The 20,205-nt window shown below is 33.8% G+C and overlaps 1 protein-coding gene across 1 annotated transcript; it reads left to right on the forward strand.

The window, feature by feature from the left end:
- The first annotated feature begins 1,486 nt into the window (after positions 1–1,486).
- Positions 1,487–19,428, forward strand: LOC131153007 (transcriptional adapter ADA2b). The gene is made up of 12 exons (XM_058105013.1): positions 1,487–1,771; positions 3,762–3,817; positions 4,506–4,678; positions 5,480–5,545; positions 5,692–5,817; positions 5,904–5,979; positions 6,497–6,557; positions 6,647–6,705; positions 8,208–8,427; positions 8,679–8,889; positions 9,088–9,363; positions 19,008–19,428. Exons 1-12 carry the CDS (start codon positions 1,719–1,721, stop codon positions 19,197–19,199), a joined length of 1,569 nt encoding a protein of 522 aa, XP_057960996.1. The 5' UTR covers positions 1,487–1,718; the 3' UTR covers positions 19,200–19,428.
- Positions 19,429–20,205: the final 777 nt, after the last annotated feature.

Raw genomic sequence — 20,205 nt, forward strand, 5'->3', positions numbered from 1 at the left:
GCATATATTTGATTACTGATGGATGGTTAATTTATTATGATTGGTCGTTAGAATTAGTAAACTCTGGTATTATATTATATGGAGACTATGGTTATGTATTCCGCTGTGTATATTATGGATTATGGATTATCAGAGATTTTATCAGGTATAACGCGCCGGACCCGGGTTTAAGGGTTCGGGGCGTTACACTTAAGGCTTGTTGTTATTGTTGTTGGTGGTGATGAGGTTTCAAACAATTAATCACCTTCTTTATGGAGAGTTTTCAAAATATTATTTGTTTTATTATTGTTACATAAATTAATTTATTTGTTAACTACAATTATTGAAATTGTATATTAACTTTGTTATTGTTAAATTATTAATTCAAATATAAGTAGCAATTAAAAAATTAAAAACACTAGATTCACTTGCAATAGAAAATCGCCGAAATTAAGCTGAAAAGAAAGAAGTATGAATATTGCAAAGAGGAAGGGATGGGCAATTACAAGCAAATTTAGTTTCAATAAAATCTGGCAAAAGGAACTCGATCAACCTTCTTTTCATTTCAAAAAACAATTTAGATCTACAAATCAAAACCCTAAAAATTTAGAGGAGTGTAAAGAGAGATGAAGAGAGACTCTCAATTGACTTGTTCTCGCATTCAATTGATGAGACTTGCACAAGATTTTGTGGACAAGTTGGGATATTTGGGTATAATCTTGCATCTATCTATAAAATTATAACACCACCTCTAATTTGGTAATCACATTTTCACTAAGTGTGGGCTAATGACATAAAATAATAATCTAAAATGATTGGATTATTACATTTTTATTGGACATGTTTTTACTTTATTGCATTATTACATTATCTTTACTCACACTGGCCATGGTAATTTAATATTTGAAATTTACTATTATGTTTTAAAATTGTTTACAAAATTTTAATTAAAACTTTCTAGTGAATTTAAAATAATATAAAAATTCATACAATTTACGTAAATATATATATATATATATATTTAAAAAAGAATCCGTCTAATTATATTTCACAATTTTTAGTTTCCACATGTAATATGATTTTTCTCAAACTACTAAAAAAATAAACCATAAAATATTATTAAATAAATTTTATTTTTATTTCAATATTTCTAACCTTGAAATATGATTACAGATTGTTACACCTTTTGAAATTGATTCGATAAAAATACAATTTATGTATTAATTTTTTTTTTGAAGAGAGAATTTGTATAATTACTTTTACATCTATAATTTTTAAATATTTTAACTAAAAATAATTTATAAATTAAGAATATTGTAGAAAGATGTTGAACAAGAAAAATATTTATTTGATTAAATAATTTAAAAAATAAAAAAAATCATTCTCCCATAAAAATTCTGATTTATTTTTTTAGAGTATAATTAAAGCCGTTGTAAGTATTTAATTTATAAGTTTTTTTTTTTAAAAAAAAAAACTTTTTAGTTTTGATTTCAGGCTTTAGTTTTCTTTCCAACTATTTCCAAGTCGTTTACCACTGGACACATGCATCCTTATTTTCTGCCCGGTTTCGAAGCCGTCTTCCGCTGTCGGACCTCCGGCTACCGCCGTTAACAATGGCGGATGATAATTCTAGCCTTCTAGGGTTTCTTCTGGTACATAAACTCGATCTCTTGCCTTCCAATTGATCTCACACGCATACGTAGGCGTTCGCGAGCCCCTTCACCTTAACAAATTGATCAATGGGTCGTTCTCGCGGAGTTTTTCATTCGGCCGACGACGACCCCACCCAGAGGTCTTCATTCTGTTCTTCCCCAATCTTCTCGTTTTATCTCCCATTATCAATTTTGGCTTTTTGAATTAGTATAATTGTTTGAAATTTTGTTTGATTCAATTACATTTGAGCTTGCTCCATAAGGGATTTGATAGTTGGTCTCTGTGTGTGTGAGTGTGTGTGTGTTTTGAACTTCTGCAGGTTGGTTGATTTCCTAGGGTACCCGCTGTGATATATGCAGAGAATGATATGCACTACTTCAGACCACACTATTACGTGAAATGCTAGAAATTTACTGCTTAGTTCTGTTTGGTTGTGGAAAACAGTTTTCACTTTCCGTGGCAAGTTTTCTAGACATAATGTTTCTGAATTTTCCAACATTGTGTACAGTGAAGTTAGAAAAAAAATTTCTTTTAATTGTTTTTCATGTTTTCCGTATAGAAGTTTGGGTTTGGGAGCATGTATTTTGAGCATTGGATTTAGGTTTGTACGAAATTTTCCATTTGACTGAGACAATACATTTTACAAATCCATGCAAATCAAAATCATAGGTCCAAACTCCAAGTTCCCAAACAAAATATAAATGTTTGGAGACTGAAAAACAGTTGACATTTTTTGTAATTTTGAAAAAAAAAAATGGCAAAGAAAATGAAGATTATTTCCCACAACTAAAGAAACCCTTAGCAACTTTGCATGTTACTAGAGTTGAGCTCATGACCCTAAAATTTTCAGTAACAATGGGACTCTGTGTGATTGTGAGGACAGCAAGCCATTTGCTGAGATATTGTTGGTTGCATGAGTTTCATTAAGTCTATCATGAACTTTTTTGGGTTATATTGCAATTGACATCATTATCATTCTTTTAAAGAAAAAAGGGATTAAAGTTTTTGTTAAATTAACTTCATTTGATGCTCTGGTTGCGGACAATCTGCTTGCTTTAGTCTGTTCACAAGACTGGATTTAGGTACAAAAACAATGACCACTGAACCTTTAAATGGCACAAGGTGGGATTGGTGACATAATCCTCTTTCCTCATTCCACACAATCTAATATAATATCCTTTGACGAGGGAACCCTCAATGAATTATCGGCAAGGATTTTTTCATACAGATTTGACAAGTTTTTGCTGCCTCGTATGGTCCTACCTCACAAAACCCTCCTTTACCTAGGCTTAGGACCATCCATCTGTGGAAAAAATTAAGACACTGAGTGCCTTGCAGGTGGAGTTATAGGGATGGATTTAAGTATTTCTAAATTTTTTAGCATTTTTAATTAAATGTGCTACAAGCATGGAGTTCGATGTTAAGATTACCGCCAAACCTGAAAGTCAGAGGTTCAAATAACAGAATAGTCTCTCCAAGTGGGGAGGTAAGACTGAGTACATGTACATGATACATCTTGGTCTCCCTAGAACCCTGATAGCATGGCAACCTTGTGCACTAGGTGTTACATTCTAGTTAAGTGTGCTGTGTGTGAGTTACTATGTTAATTACCTGACAAACTCTAGTGATGACTTAAAAATCTAGTAAGAAGGCACGAAAGGTGGTTCAAAACTGGCAGTCCTATGCACAAGTTGCCCGGCCTTGTAAAATAGCTCAGGCATGGAGGTGTGAGTTGGGGGAATGATTACGCCCAAATTGGACAATGCTGGCTTCAGCAGTGGTAGAGAATGATTAAAACATAAAACTTCTAATTTTTGGAACTTCTAATTTTTAAAGTGTTTCTGGATGTGAGACCATGAATTAGTGAATGTATGTCCCTCAAGGTTGGAAGTAAAAGTACTACGCAGTCCATTTTGGATTGTATCATACTTTTTCAACAGGCCTAAATAATCTCTCATTAATGATAAAGAATTCTTTTGTATTTAATTGACATTTATTTCTTTCATTTTTGATATCTTTGACTTATGTTTTCCATTATATTAATGTCTTGTTTAATCAAGTCGAATTATTGTTTGAATGCATTTTATACCTTTGTAGTGTTATCTTAGTACTTATTTTTTCCTATGCAGGTCGAGGAGGAAAAAGAGTGCCTCTACTGGGGAAAATTTAGAGTCTGCAAGTGCAGGTATTTTGCCCCGTCAAGTAATTGGGTATCAAATTTGTTTGGTTATAGCAGGGTTGATAGAGTGAGATAACAGGAGAGAAATGTAGGACCCTGCCATCATGTAATTGGTTTACCAGATTTGTTAATCAATAGAATGAGAAAACAAAAGGCAATTTAGGACCTTGTTAAGCAATTTGACTTTTCTTTTTACCTCTCTCTCTCTCTCTGTGTTACCAGACTCAGCACATTCTCTCCATTCAAAAGCTGGAAATGTAAATTGTCAACTGGGATAAGTATGCAGATTGTTTTAGCAAAATTTTAAATAATTTGAAGATTGGGGTCATTTTTAGGAGCTCTGCTTAAAACTCACATTTTCATTTTGTACTTAGTTGATTACTGGATGGGATCTCTCAACTCTGAAGTAAGTTGTAGTTCAAATCCTAATAGACTGTTAATGTGGCCTGCGATCTGCAAGATGAGTTCCATGAAATTCCTCCTTAAGTCTGCATTTGGAAACATATAACAGGTTGACACTAAACCAGCATAGTAGGACTGAAGCTTTCATAACCATGTGCTAATTGTTGTGATCAGTTGTTGCTAATATGCTTATCTCCTTGGAGTATCATCTTACCTTTTAGTTGTGTTGATCCCACTAAATGTATGTTTTTGTTATTTATCTTTCTCATGAATTTTTTGTTTGATGAATCAGGTCAAGGAACAGGTGAGAAAAGGGCTTACCATTGCAATTATTGCAACAAGGACATTACAGGGAAAATTCGTATCAAATGTGCTGTCTGTTCTGATTTTGACCTGTGTATAGAGTGCTTTTCTGTTGGAGCTGAGGTGACACCACATAAAAGTGATCACCGTTATAGGGTTATGGTTAGTAACATTAATGCAAAATAGCTCCTTAAAACATTGAATAAACTTGTGCCTACTTTCCAAGAAATTCTTAAAAGTATCTGGAAATTTTTATTTATTTTGGAATTTGTTAATAAGTATGAAATGTCCTAAGGGCACTATTTAGGGTACTATTTTTGGAAATATTATTGCATCTGATTTATTGGCCTCACCTTGAATGTGATGATGAATGAGCAAATTTCTTAAAACAGAAATGTTTTAACAAGTGCCTAACATTTTTCTTTTTTAAATTCAGAAGACTTTTCTCATTTACAATTGTTTGCTTCGCTGGTCCTCCAAACTCTGTTTGTCAGAGATGCATGATGTATGGTGCCTATATTGCAAATGTTGGTTTGTTCTTTGTTGAATATTTTGAACTCTTAACTTATATTTTATATTTAATTTTTTTTTTAGAGTCTGCCTTGGGTTTCCATTTTTTTGGGTTTGCAAATAAAATAAAATCTGGGCAATTCATGCATTTGGTGCAAAGTTTTGTTAGTTTTCTCCAATTGTCCAATCTGAATGTCAATTCTGTTTCAACTGCTTTCGTCTCTATAGCAGTTTGTGTTTTGATGCGGATAAACCTTCTTTCTTTTTTGTGCTTTTTCAACAATTGAACAGTGTTCTAGAAATTGTTTTTATTCTTTGCCATTCTTTATTTATATCGTTAAGTGTCTATGTGAGCAAACTGTGATTCTGTCCTAAGTCCTTTCGAGAATGGGTTATCTAGAATGATCATTTTCTTTTTATTTAATTCTTATCTACATACTTTTTATTCAACAGGATAATTTATCTTTCCCATTAATTTGTCCAGACTGGAATGCAGATGATGAAATACTGCTGCTAGAGGTAACTTCACCTTTTTAAAAAAAAAATATTTTTCAATAGAAATTGTTACAAATTTTTCTTTATGCGCATAGTTTCATATTTCGTTATATAGAGTATTATATTTGATGTCTCTGGAATTTCTGTTGTATAAAATTTCCTATTTTTAGGGAATTGAAATGTATGGTTTGGGGAACTGGGCAGAAGTTGCTGAACATGTTGGGACAAAGAGTAAAGAACATTGCATTGACCACTATACGAATGTATATTTGAACTCCCCTTACTTTCCTCTTCCGGTATGAAATACTTTGAAGAAAGTCATCTTTTATTTTCTTTTGTGATTTTGGTCAGTTATTAAGTTCTAGGATGTATTTTCTTCTAGGATATGTCTCATGTTGCTGGGAAAAACAGAAAAGAGCTTTTTGCAATGGCTAAAGGACAGGGTGAGGACAAAAAAGGTTTGTGATAATATTGGCCATTATTCCTCGGCCTTTCTGGTCCTTTTTTCTTTCCCTTTTTTTTTTTTTTTACTTTTTTTTTTTTGGGAGGGGAGGTCTTTGCCCATAATGAGATTTGGCTGCCATGCATTTGATATGCATTGTAAATCATAAACTGTTAAAAAAATATTTCAGGAGAGCCTAGTGGGACCACCAATGATCTGGTCAATTTAGGTCACAACCTAAGTAGGACCAGGTTTTTGGATGAGAGTCATGAGACTTGTTGTTTGGCCTATTTGTATTTTTTTTTCCCTTACTCTTTAATATCTTCCCTTTTTTTTTTTTGTAGAAAAAATTTAGTTTCTTCTTTTAAAACTTTTAGTTTGAATGTCCAGTAGGTTAGAAGGGATAGCCTCAATCAATATGATGCATTGCCTGCTTATGGTTATTATGCTCGCCTAGTGGGGTTGTCTTCTACGTAGTAGTTTGCTTCTTTGCAGCACTATTTCAAAACATAAACTGCTTGTTACTTTCACAGGCTTCTCTCTGCCGGGGGAGCTTACTTTGAAGGAAGAATCTCTTTCTCCTTCGAGAGTCAAGTATGGCAATGATTCTCTTCTACACATATGTTTTCGGAGTTTATTCAGTAAATCTTCTGAAACCTGCTCTTCTTGTTGTACTTAATTAGAATTGAAGATTCAAATAAAGGTGGTTCATTGGGCCAGTTACTATCCAGTTCAAATGCAGGTAAGTATACATTCACATAATATAGATATGTGTGTGTGTGTGTGTAATGGCTATTCATGATTCTGTCATATATTGTATTCTAAAAATCTCAATGCCAATTTTTCTCATTCATCAATTCACCAGAGGTTGATTCTAGGGCCCATTGCAGTCGTATGAATATGCAGCAATAGATTCTGTTAAAGCAATATGACGCATGTCGAAGATGCCTGACGTCCTTAAAGTGGAAGTTGTATTTTATGAAATAGGTTCTTAATAGAATTCTTCCCCCATATTGTAGCTTTTCTTTGGCCCTACTGATAATGGCAATCTAGCTCTCCAACTTTATCTTCTTCATGGATGTTCATCCTATAACTGTTGCAAAATGTAACACTTTCAAGGAGCTGGTGCTATTGAGTGTGTGAAGGAAATTGGGCTGTGTAACTGGTATTTGCAATATCTCATGTTTTAAGTCTAGACCATTTTTTCATGGTGGGCAACCTGCTTGACAATTAAATTCCTGCCTTTGTGAACCTCTACAGTCATCAATAATTGTTGAATGTGTTACTGGACTCTTCACAGTGAATATTTAGCAACTTTGTAAGACTAGGTAGATGGTTTTTGGAAGTATTCTCGAGTTTCTATATGAAAGTTGCAACTAGTGAATGAAATCTGGTTCTTGGCACTGTATCAGTTTTCTCATTTGAAAGGAACATAATTAGTGTTGAAAAAATGAGTTGTGTCCCGTTTTGGATTTATTGCCTTAACAATTATCTAACTAGTTATTCTTTTGAGGAATATTTGGATTCCTTAGGCTTCTTATTTTAGTTGGACATTTTTCTGAAAGAAAAAAAAAAAAAAGAGAAAAAAAGAAACCTAGAAGTACTTTTTCCTCACAAAACAACTGAAACACCTGAAGCCATTATGTGGGGATGGCTGTATGAATCATTTTCCACCTTTTCACACAATCCAGGTTAACTGGAGTTGATGCCAAATCATTGTTCACTATCTTGGCCCAAGTTATTTGAGCTCCATGGTTCCCTTGCCCCTCTTACTGCCTCTAACAACAACTAAATCACCAGTTTAAACTTTTAAAAAAAAAGAGGGCGGCACCTCCTAAACTTTATTAGAAAACCCCTCACTTATGGCGGAGGAATACCATGGTTCCAATCTTGAGACTTTGGGACATTAAAAACAAACACCAAGACCCTAAAACAACCTTAACCAACATAATCAAAACCAATAAACCAATGACCAGCAACCAATCAAAAACTAAAAAACTAAACAACTATAAAGAAAATGGGTCACGATTTCACATGGGATTGAAAGAAAATGAACAACATTTTCACATTTTTCTGTATTGACATTCATTACAGTCAACACACTCTCATTTTAGCCTTTTGCTTTGGTGATGATAATCTTGTAATGAATTGGCCAAACTATTTTGATATATCATATGTAATGGGATTGCCATCTTTATGTACTTATTTATCTGTTTATTCATTTTGTTTTCATACGGCTGGCAGATCTACAAACAGACCAGGGATTCAAAGGGAAGAGGCCTAGTGCTTCAGGAAATGAAGGTCCTTTGATTGATTTAAGTGGTTATAACCCTAAAAGGCAAGAGTTTGATCCTGAATATGACAATGATGCGGAACAATTACTGGCTGAGATGGACTTTAAGGAAACTGACACTGAAGAAGAGCGTGCGCTGAAACTGCGAGTGCTGCGTATTTATTCAAAGAGGTAGGTGCACTATTGTAGTTTATATTTCTGTCTCTGTACATCGATATGCAAATTTTTTGTGAGTCATCCATACTTTCTAGCCTAATTTAGGATGCAGATGAAAATGCAAAAAGGAAAAAAGAAACTGAGTACCTAGTATATAAACATTTTGGGAACAAGAATGGCAGATTTGTCTGATAGTTACTATGCCACTATCTTTTTTGCTTTAATGCTTTCCTCTTGATTCATGGATAATATAAATTTTCTGTTAGGCTTGATGAGAGGAAGCGGCGGAAGGATTTTATATTAGAAAGGAATTTGCTTTATTCAAATCTTATTGAGGAGGATTGTTCACTTGAAGAGAAGGAGGTATATCGGCATTTTGATGTCTTCATGCGCTTTCATTCGAAGGAGGAGCACAAAGAATTCCTTCAGAGTATTATTACAGAACATCGGATTCAGAAAAGAATTAAAGAACTTAAGGTATGATGGTTGCCTAGCAATAACTGTCTATGTCTCTGTGAGTCTGTATGTAATTATTCATTCTCCAATCTTATTAGCTCGCTTTTTAGCATTTGAATTTTTTGTTTACACTAGCCTGAGTAAGTTCATTGTGGCTTTATATAAGCATGATCAGAATGAATCAACATTTCCTCTCTTTTTGTCCCCTCAATTTAACAGGAAGCTCGATCTGCTGGTTGCCGATCACCAGCTGGGGCAGACAGATATATTGAAATTAAAAGAAAGAGGGAAGCTGAAGAAAGTGCTCGCAGAGTAAGAGAAAGTAATCAGCTTGGCCCAAGCAGTCAGGGAGGTGTAAATGTGAGCGTGGTTTCAGAATCTGTCGGCAAGGAAATTGAGGATTCTGTTTCAGGAGCTGCAGGACAAGTTTCTTCAGGTTCTGTAAATGGTCTGGATATAATGGAATTCCCTGGAGTCGATTTACTTTCTGAAACTGTAAGTATGCCATTATTATTTATAGTTTTTTTCTACTATTTGAAAACCAAGGTTAAAAAAAAAAAAATTATCACCAGTTCAAAACTTGATGGTATTCTACGAACCAACCTCGTTGGCCATTTGATTTTCTTGGACCAAAATGAATTGTCCTGGCCAATATTTGTCCACACTGGTTATTGAAACACTCTTGGTAGCATTCCAGTGGATGGCTTGGATGTTGTATTGGCGTTGATGGACCTTGGTGTTGAATGTCCTGCAGTGTCATGGAAGACCAACATTTTATTGATTCATAGGGTACACTTCGGTATACAAAGTACTAGAAGTAAACTCATTTGATGCTCAAATTTTGTTGATTTTGTTTTATGTTAAATTTGCTATTGAGTTTCTTGCAATGTTTTAGAAGGCTCAATCAATGCTTGCCTGTGAGCATGCATAAAAGGCCTTGAGGCATAGCCTTAAATACCAAATCCCCAGAAGGCCAATGCATTAGACATCCCAGGTTACACATTTGTACAAAGGGCATGCCTTTTGCTCAATCAACACTTGCCTTGAGGCTCGCTTCAAGGCAACACGTGCCTAAAAGGCCTTGAGGCTTAGCCTAAAATACCAAATCCACAGAAAGCGAATGCATTAGACATCCCAGGTTACACATTTGCACAGAGGCATGCCTTTTACTCCTTTTTAGTTTAGGCTTATGATTTTGGATGCGTGAAGTTTAATTTAGGCTTTTCTAGAAAACCGCATGTTTATATGGAAGGAATGTTGTAACATGAGTTGGTATCTAAAAAATCTTGAACCTCAACCTTTCCAAAATAATAGAGAGTTGCACGCCAAATATTTGAAAATAACTTGAACTTTGTGAAGTTATAGCTATCTCTTGGCATGTTACCTAATGAATTCAAGTTAGTATTTTTTTGAATGGCTCTACAAGCAGTTTACAAATTATATTCTATATATTTTAAATTTTATTTGTAATTTCCTTAATTTTTATTTATTTTTAAAAGTGTATGTAATTTATTTACATTTTTTTAATCTAAAAATAAAATTTCTTGAAAGGCTTACGCCTCGCCTGGCAAGGGTTAGAATGCCTCACCTTATGCCTTCGCCTTTTAAAACAATATATAAATATTTTTGTTACTTTTTAACTTCTAGACAAATAAATAACATCATATAAATAACATTTAATATAAAAACCTTTGTGAACATGAGGTTAAGGATGGAGTTCTGCCTACTCCAGTCCTAGAAATCTCTGGGAAAGATATTGAAACTCAGTGTTTGTTGGATGAAAATTGGATCTTAAGTTGTTTGATCAAGGAGGAAATGAAGTTAGGCTTGATGGGGGGAATACAGATGGTAGCTAACACTTATTATGAGCAACATTTACCACATACTTAAAAGGAAATTAATCTACATTTTTAATATGAATAGTATTTAATAGACTTAATACAGATGGTAGCTAACACTTATTATAAACAACATTTACTACATACTTAAAAAGAAATTAATCTACATAACATTTAATATTCAGTCATAAACGACATTGAACATATACTTGAATTTATAACAACTATACACACGAAAAAAAAAAAAAAAACAGAATCTTTCATATAGAGGAGGGATCTATTGACAGTGGGGTAAGAACTTTTGATTCTACTTACACCACTCTTATCTTTTTGCACAGATCATAAAAAAATATATATATGCTGTTAGATTTAATAATCTAGTCATGTAGATCATGCAGGAGAAGTTTCAAATTTATTGAATGTAAGATTTGTTTTACTAGGAACATTAAAATTTAGTTGTTAAATATATTCTTTAAAACAATAGTTGGTCATGAATCTATTAAATATATCAAATTTACTTGACAATTGACGAGCAACATATTATTTATTAGATCTAATGGTGGTTTAGTAAAAATGTGATGCAGGACTGACTGGCAGCAGATAATCAGCTAGAAAAATGATAGAAAATTAAGAGAAAACAAATGAAGGTAACAGGAAATAAATGGAAAAAGTAAAGAGAAAGGGAAATCAAAGCATGACTCTGTTTAGGGCTTAATTCTCAATATTTGGAATCTTGGATGCGCCTCTCACAGTTACACATCAGGCCTTTACATAGGCTCTCTCCTAATAATAATTAAGGGAATAATATCTAGGAAATAATATAAACTCCCATAAGGATACCATCTCTTGGGAATAATAGCAAATCCCTAAATAAGGAAACATAATTTGGGAAGATAATAGCAAATCTCCACTTAATGAAACATAATTGCAAATCTCTAAATGCTAAAAATTACAAAATTGAATCCCAATATAAGAAGAGAGAAAAACACTTAATAATTTCGAATGGACAAAATAAAAGTCAAATATATTTTTCCTTAACTAGAAGGATAGATTGTTTATCATGTAAGTGTTGTAAGGTTGTCCTAGACGAAAGTTTAACTGCACGGCATAAAGTTTAGTGTTAGATATATGTATTAAAACAAGGAAAAGAAAGTGTAACATAAATCAATGCAAGAGAACTAGATAGTGGAACCTAAAGAGAGAAAATACAATAAATTTTAAAGATAAAATGATTAAAGATGGTGATTGGACAATAGGGAATAGTGTAAACGTAAATACTTTTTGGATAGAAAAAGAGATTTTAGGTGAATCTAGAGGAAGATTCTTTGTAATTAAAGAAAAAGTATAAAATCCAAGAAAAATGTAAAAAAAATTGTTAATGAAGCCAAACATAGACCTTTTAATAATTTATATGCTAAATAGATACAAAAGAAAAGGAAAGAGACATTAAAACTTTTTAGAGGCTTAGAGAACGAAAGAGCAAGCACTTAGATAATGTAAAATCTATAAAAAAATAAAAATAAAAATGAAGGTGATAGTGTCTTGGTTAAAGAATAAGATATAAAAGAGAGATAGTGAAGCTACTTTAACTAGTTATATAATGAAAGCCAAGTAGAAAACTTAAATTAGATTTGACAGATGATGAAATGACTGAAAATTTGAGATTTATTTGCAAAATTAGAATTAATGAAGTTAAGTTTGCATTAAGAAAAGATGAACAAATAGAAAAATGTTCTAGGACTGGATGTCATCCAAATTGAAGTTTGAAAATGCCTAGGTGATAATGGAATTATATGCTTACCTAATTCATTTAAAACTTATAAAAATTAAGAAAATGTTAGACGAATGGAAGAAAAACACTTTAATACCTATAATACAAAATAAATGAGATATCCAAAGTTATAATAACTCTTGTGGAATTGAATTTATGAGTCATAAAATGTAAGTGTGGGAAAGTAATTGAACAAAGACTAAGTCTTAGAAGATTAATTTGGTTTTATGCTTGAAATGTCAACTACAGAAGCTATATTCCTTTTAAAATATTAATGGAAAAGTTTATGGAAAATAAGAGGGACTTGCATATTGTTTGTATTGACTTAGAAAAAGCCTATAGAATACCCAGGAAGTTCTATGGTGGGTTCTAGAAAAGAAGGGAGTATATAGTAGGTATACCGATGTCATTAAAGTTATGTACACTAATGACTAATGTTAGGACTATAAGTGGAGGGTCTAGAGAATTTCCATTGACAATATGTGTACATCAAGGATTTGCTTTGAACCCTTATCTTTTTTGCATTATTGATGGATGAACTTACTAAGAGTATCCAAAATGAGGTTTCATGGTGTGTGTTGTTTGGAGATGATGTTGTCTTGATTGATGAAGCTAGTGGTGAAGTGGAGTTGAAGTTATAACTATACAAAGAATTTTGAGAATCTAGAGATTTTAGAATAAGTAGAAATATGACAGAATTTTTAAAATATAATATTAGTCATGGCAAGAGGAATATTGGAGAAAATATTAAGCTTGATGACCAAGAAATTCATTGCACTAATAGATTTTGATACCTTGGATCTGTTATGAGAGCCGAAGGAGAAATCAAAGATGTAATAGATAGAGTTAAAGCAAGTTGCGTAAAATGGAGAAGTGCTTCCAGCATTTTGATTGCATAAGACCATTAAAATTAAAAGGAAAGTTTTTGTAGGATGGCTATAAGCCAGCTACGATATATGGATAAAAATGTTGGACAACTAAGAAACATGTTCAAAAAGTAAAACTTGTTGAAATGAGAATGTTTAGGTGGATGAGTAACCTCAAAAGGTATATTAAGGAATACATATTTGCGGTAAGTTATGCATAACAGCTATAGAAGATAAGATAAAAGAGGGGTGGCTTGTATGGTTTGGGCATTTGTAATGTAGGCCAAATAGTGCACCAGAGAGGAGTGAGCTAGTTAATGTTAGTGACCGTAGAAGGGGTAGGGATAAACTTAAAATAATGTGGAATGAGATAGTGAGTAAGGATTTAATAGCACTCAAATTGTTGGAGGAATTTGTCCCCTATCGTGTGAATTGGGAGAAATTATTAAGTAGTTTGAGTCTATCACTTCACTTATAGACCAACTAAATAAAGTCTTGAAAACTCATTCCTATGCCACATAAGCTTTTTAATTTTTTTCAAAACCCTATTTTCTTAAACTCTCCTTCCCTCTCTTGCTCCTGCACCCAAGTGCCCCCCTATACATTCTTCTACACTCCACCACCTGCTCTGGCGGCAGCTGCATGTTTCTATTCGCACTTTCTCGTGCTTATGAGTCATGAAATCGTTTTGTTTCAATTTCTATGTTTTCTTTCTATTCTCTGGTCCTCTGCTTGGTTTCTAAGAAAACACAGAAGAACAGAAGCCAATTGGAAACTGGGTCTCTCTCTCTCTCTCTCTCTCTCTCTCTGTCATTGTCATCATCAATTATCCATGCTCTGTATTTTGTTTTAGTGATCTGTTTTGCTTTTGAGAGAAGCAAGAAAATGGGATTAAATTAAATTAGAGGTTGCTTTTCATTGTTTCGGTTTCAAAGAACTGCAAAACTCATCTGACTTGATCAAATGGTTGTTTATAAGGTTCAATTGTTTATAATTCCTCTGTTTACTTTTCCTACAAATGTTCAATATTTTAATTTATAGAATTTATCAACCAATTTGCATCTAGATTAGCATTCTTTGTTAGAATGTTAGCACCAAGCAATATTCAATGAGAGCATCAAAATTTAGGATTTGGAAGACAATAGCAAAACCCAAGGGTAATGATTATGTTTGGATACACAAAAAGTAAGGCATTTTACTGTTTGTTGCTCTTTTTTTTTTTTCCAACGAATTTGCAAAAGAATTTAAATGCATCCACGGAATAATTCTTCATTTTTTCTTTTGGATGGGGAGGATATATGAAAATAGCTGTGGTTCTAATTTAAATCTAGTCCTGCACAACCTAATGCAGCCTAATAGCTAACAGGAATGATGGATTTGAGATGGAAAAAATAATGTTTCTTGGTGGAAGATGGTGCCAAGGAACTTCGCTTCCTGGATGAGGTTTGCTGGTGCACCTGCAGTGTCAAGGATGATGCTCACGGCTCACCAGATGAGGGAGACGGCCTCGGCAGCGGGTAGGATGGTGTATAGTGACCACCTGCTTTGTTGCCGGAGCAGATAGATGGGTGGGCCAGGTGGGTGAGATATAGAGGGAGAGGTTAAGAAATTAGTATGTTGAAAAGATTAATTGAAAAATTAAATATCTTATGTGGCATAAGAATAAGTTGTCAAGATTTTATTGGGTTGGTCTATGGGTGACATGATAAATTCAGTATACCTAATAATTTCTCATAAATTGGTGGGAAAAGATTCATGTAGCTGACCCATCCTAGTGGGACTGAAAGCTTGGTTTGTTGTTGTATGTGGAAAATACAAAATTTCTAAATTCCTTAATCTTGCTTGTGCATGACCTCTTGACATTTCCCATCAAGATGAAATATAGATAAAAATATGACTGGTGTAAATGTTACTAATTCTTATACCGGTCTTGATGGATCCTTCCTCACATGTGCCCAAGCACACACATAAAGGAGACTCCCCACTCTTTGGTGTGCCATTTTTAATTTTCTAAAATACCCCTATATAAATATTGGTTGAATAGTGAAACTAGCGCAATATAGAAAAATATATAAGGCTTCCATAACTAGCCCATGAACTATTTTTAACTAACATTTTATAACCCATAACTACTTATAAGTTACGACTCTTTTTGGATATCTATTTTCCCTTAAAATATCCTTACACAAATGAATGGCAAGGTGTCTTCACCCCTATGAGCCATTTAGGCACAAGCCTTTTGAGAAGTTTATGTTTTAAATAATGATGTATCATGTAATTAAATTATACATTTTTTAAATATAATAAAAATTAATATAACTACAAATAAAATTTTCAAAAATCGATATAATTTATAAACCACCTGTTAGTAGCTCTTCAAAGAGTACTAGCTTGAAGTTATTAAGCAAATAGTTGCAAGAGATAGTTATAACATTACAAAATTCAAATTATTTTCAAGACCTAAATGCAACTCTCAATTATTTTTTAATGGTTGAGGTTCAAGAGTTTAGACCATTCCATGTTAGGACATTCTTTTCATACAAACATATGGTTAAAAATTTCTAGTTGAATCTAACTTGAGTTTTGCATACCAAAATGCGTATGCCTCAACTAAGAAGACACAAAAAATATGCCTTTTGTACAAATGTATAAACCTCCATGTATAATGCATTGGCCTTTTAGGATTTGGTATTTTAGACTGAGCCTTTAAGGTATTTTGGGTGTCTCTCATCTTGAAGTGAGCCTCAATTGAGCCATTTAAAACATTAATAGAAATGCTCAATTTCTTTAAAAAAAAATACTACTGTGTGATCATATCTTGCCTAGACAACTTAGTAAGGTAGAGTAATTGTTGAAGGCATAGGAAAAGAATTTAATTAAATTATAAGAACAAACATGAACATAATTTAAAGAATTCATTGTATGTATGTATATAAAAAAGAGTTTCATTAACAGAAAAGAAAAGATAATTGCAAATATCAGGGAATACAACATCCTCCAAAAGCAACCAGTCAAGCAATTACAGTAAAGGTCCCCTCCAATCCCTCTTTGGAGGTCAATAAGCAAAATTCCCCTTAAAAGCTCCAAAGAATGTGCCCAAAAAAAGCAAGGAAAACAACTCTATCCCATAATAAATATGAAAGTGTGATTTTCTGTTGAAGATCTTGGTGTTCCTCTTGAGGCACAAAGTCTTAAAAAAAAAATGAATATTGCACACTTCCACTACAGGATCCCATTCTTAATCCCACAACCCCAAACCCTCACTATAAAAGAGCTTCAACTGTACATGGTGAAACCCCGAAAAAGGGCAGCTAATGCACAAAGCTCCTGCGTTTGTGGAGTCCGGAAAGGGGCAGACCACAATGGGTCAATGGGAAACACTGACGCCATCAAAAATAGAAAAAAGGTTGCCCTAGAGCTTTGCTTTGCCACCCTACAATGGGAAAAGATGCTTGCTGGGTCACTGGTTTCATGAGACTTCGAACTCATGGGGCAAACATCCAGGCTGATAGTCTTATAAATCCTCTGCACTTTTACCAAGTCATTAGTAATCCTAAGGAGAACTAGAGTCCGTTTGAAAGCCTTTATCTTAAATAAGCCCCGGCCTTCCAAGTGACATTATTCAAAGAGAAAGAATGAGGACTAGAAGATTTCAACATATGTTGAAATTTTTTTTTTTTTTTTTCATCATAGTAAAAGAGCCGGAAGCATCCCCAATCAAATCTTGAATCATTCCTTATTTGAGGATAAAAAAAAATCCGAATCCCTCAACAAAATTGTGAGCTCATCAACTTCTCTTCCATTGAGATTTTGAAAAAGAATGAAAATCCCAACGGAGCGAACCCACCTTAAAGAAGAGAAGGAATTAATTAAGGCATTATGTGTGGAAGACATTCTAAAAAAATGAGGAATCAACAACAGCAAAACCTCACCCATCCAAACATCTCCCAAGACCAAATTAGATTCCCATTACCAAGTCTAAATGGGGTAGGAGGATGGGAATGAGCAACCTGAGAAATAAATTCCCAAGGGCTCACATGAGAAGTAATGCCACTTTCTCTAGTATCCCAACCATTCCGATGCATATCGTATTCTTAACAACTTTATGTCATAAGGATTCTACTTCCAAGGGAAACCGCAATAACTATTTCCCAACGAAAGAGATATTTTTAAGCACAACATTACTTGGGTCCAAGCCCCCTTTCAGATTTTGGTCTCCTCATCTTGTCCCAACCAACAAGATGATCCCTCGTATTATCATGCACAAATCTCTCATAAGCCTTTCCTGAGAAGAAGCCACGCTCACAAGGACTCTAAAAATAAGGAGCAAATAAAATTTAAAGATCAGAAAGAACAGCCGTAATGAGACTAATGCGTCCCCCCCCCCCCCCCCCCCACCTTCACAAAAAAAACTAAGGAAGAATAAGCCCTGTTCCACCCCTCTAACCTTCTACACGCTCTCTCCACCCAGATCCTGAAAAGCAAGAAAAAGAACTAAGATTACCTCAAAGAAGGAGATACAAATACGTCAAAATGACCATTGTAAAAATGATATAACCCTCTCTCCAACTCAAAACCACAACATGCACACAATGTTAATATCAGGATTGCCAACCAACCCACTCCCAGAGATGAATCTTCAATTCTGATTTTTTCTTGAAAATTTTTAGTGAAGTTAAAACCTTCTGAAATTTCACAATGCTATCTTTGAGAAAAAAAAAATGGTCCAATCAATAAACTGAAGATAAGACACTACAACTGCCCTACCCACTTGAAGATCACAAAATCATACCCCTGAACAAGACTTGTCAACCTACTCAATACCGCCATTGCGATCAAGAAAGGAGAGAGAGGACCCGCTTGCCTCAATCCCCATGTTCACTAGAACATGCATGTTCATTGTAGATACTACCTTTAATCCACTTTATTTGAACCAACCCAAAACCATTCTTAGCCGTAATCGTATACAAAAAGCTCCAACTCACCATATCGTAGGCTTTGCCAAAAACCAATTTAAGAGTAACTCGCCTCTTTCCCCTCTTGGTGTCCTCAACAACCTAATTGGCAACCAAAACTTCATCTAAAATCTGTGTAAAATTGTGTCTAAAATCCTCAATTACCTCACGAGAAAATGGACTGTCTACCCTACATCTTGGAGCCTATGTGCACATTCTTGAACCACAGACTAGGCATCTCAACTCCATGTCAACCCCTCAAAGCTTGCTATGATCCCTGCCTATAATTTCCCCCTTCAATATGGCAAAAATGCTGGTCCAACCCATCACCATCGTTGCATGTTGCCAGAAACATCTCCAACGAAAGAAATCTCCTGTTATCATTTATTTGCTGGTGAAATAATAATATGTGGTTAGGTTCTCATTGCCACTTGACTCATGGGCTGACCAATTTTATGAAAAGAAAGAAGTGCGAATCCAAAGACAACCATTGTTTTTCCTCAACAGATAAGTAGATAACATGGTTATGTGTGTGTATATATATGTATGTATGTATATAAATATGTTTGTGTGTGCGTGTGTACAGCACTACATCTTAGTTCTTGTTTTGATTAGGTTTCTGTTTCTTTCTTGTCTTTTTCTTTTGGTTGGATATGTTGTGCTAATTTCTTAATGCAAGCATTTTGACATTGCTCTATTATCTTGGCAGGAGAAACGGCTATGCCGTGATGTCAGGTTACCCCCATCCTATTATCTGAAGATGCAAGAAATAATTTCAATAGAAATCTTCAGTGGAAATGTCACCAAGAAAGCCGATGCCCATTGCTTATTTAAAGTTGAACCAAGTAAAGTTGATAGGGTTTATGAAATGCTTGTTAAAAAGGGCATTGCCCCACCCTAAGGGCAATTCCCATCCATCACCACTCTATTTTCTACGCCTCAGTTGTATTCTCACACCCTGTATTATCTATTTCATTTTTCCCAGAATGTGAAAAATGAAATTATATGGATATTGAAATAGGGATTGGGGCTTATGATATTGTGAACAACGAGCGCGTCTTGCTCCAAAATATGTATCAGTATATTACAAATTTTTCAGTCTATATTGAATAAGCTATTTTAAACTGTCAGAAGAAGACTTTTACAAATTATGGGTGATTTTATCAAGAATATTGTAGCAATAGTTTGATAACTGCTAACATATGCAAGTTGTGTTTGAAAATGCGAATTTCATTTTTTCAGATTTACATAATTTTAAATAAAATTCAATACATTTGGTTATTTTACATTAATTGATGTACGTAAAGTTTCAATTTTCTACTCGTGCCTTTGGAAGCATGAACTTTAAATATGAATACGAATGAGTGAAATTAGGTAAAATGTGATAAAATTGCATTGAGTTTTGTGTGAATTTATACAAAGTCAAAATTTAACTTTCCAAGCTCATGTTTCCAAACACTACTTAAGATTTCCAAACACAGGATTAAGGTTTCTAGGATTGAATTATTGAGGGTAAACTGCACAGTTGGTCCATAAATTATCATCCAAGTTGCACTTTAGTTCCTCTGTGGGTGGTAAACAGTTAAACTTGCTGCAAAGTTATTTAGAGTTTACACTTATTTTTGCCAAGCATCCTCATTGTTATCTAATGAGCAGAAAATATTCATAATTTATGCTTGGGAGAGTTTTTGAATTTATATTTGTGTGAATTTGTACAAAATGTAATATAAAATTATATTAAATTTTATCTAAATTCACTAAATCCAAATTCAAAATTTGATATTCATCCTCTCAAATACAATTTAATAATATTGACAAGGTACCCAATAATTGTGTATGCAAGGCATGTGCTTGCACAAGTCCTATTTGTGTATTTAGAACATTTTTTTGCTTAGTACATTATTGAA

This window comes from Malania oleifera, chromosome 4, assembly GCF_029873635.1.
Source record: "Malania oleifera isolate guangnan ecotype guangnan chromosome 4, ASM2987363v1, whole genome shotgun sequence".
In the NCBI taxonomy this organism is placed as follows: domain Eukaryota; kingdom Viridiplantae; phylum Streptophyta; class Magnoliopsida; order Santalales; family Ximeniaceae; genus Malania; species Malania oleifera.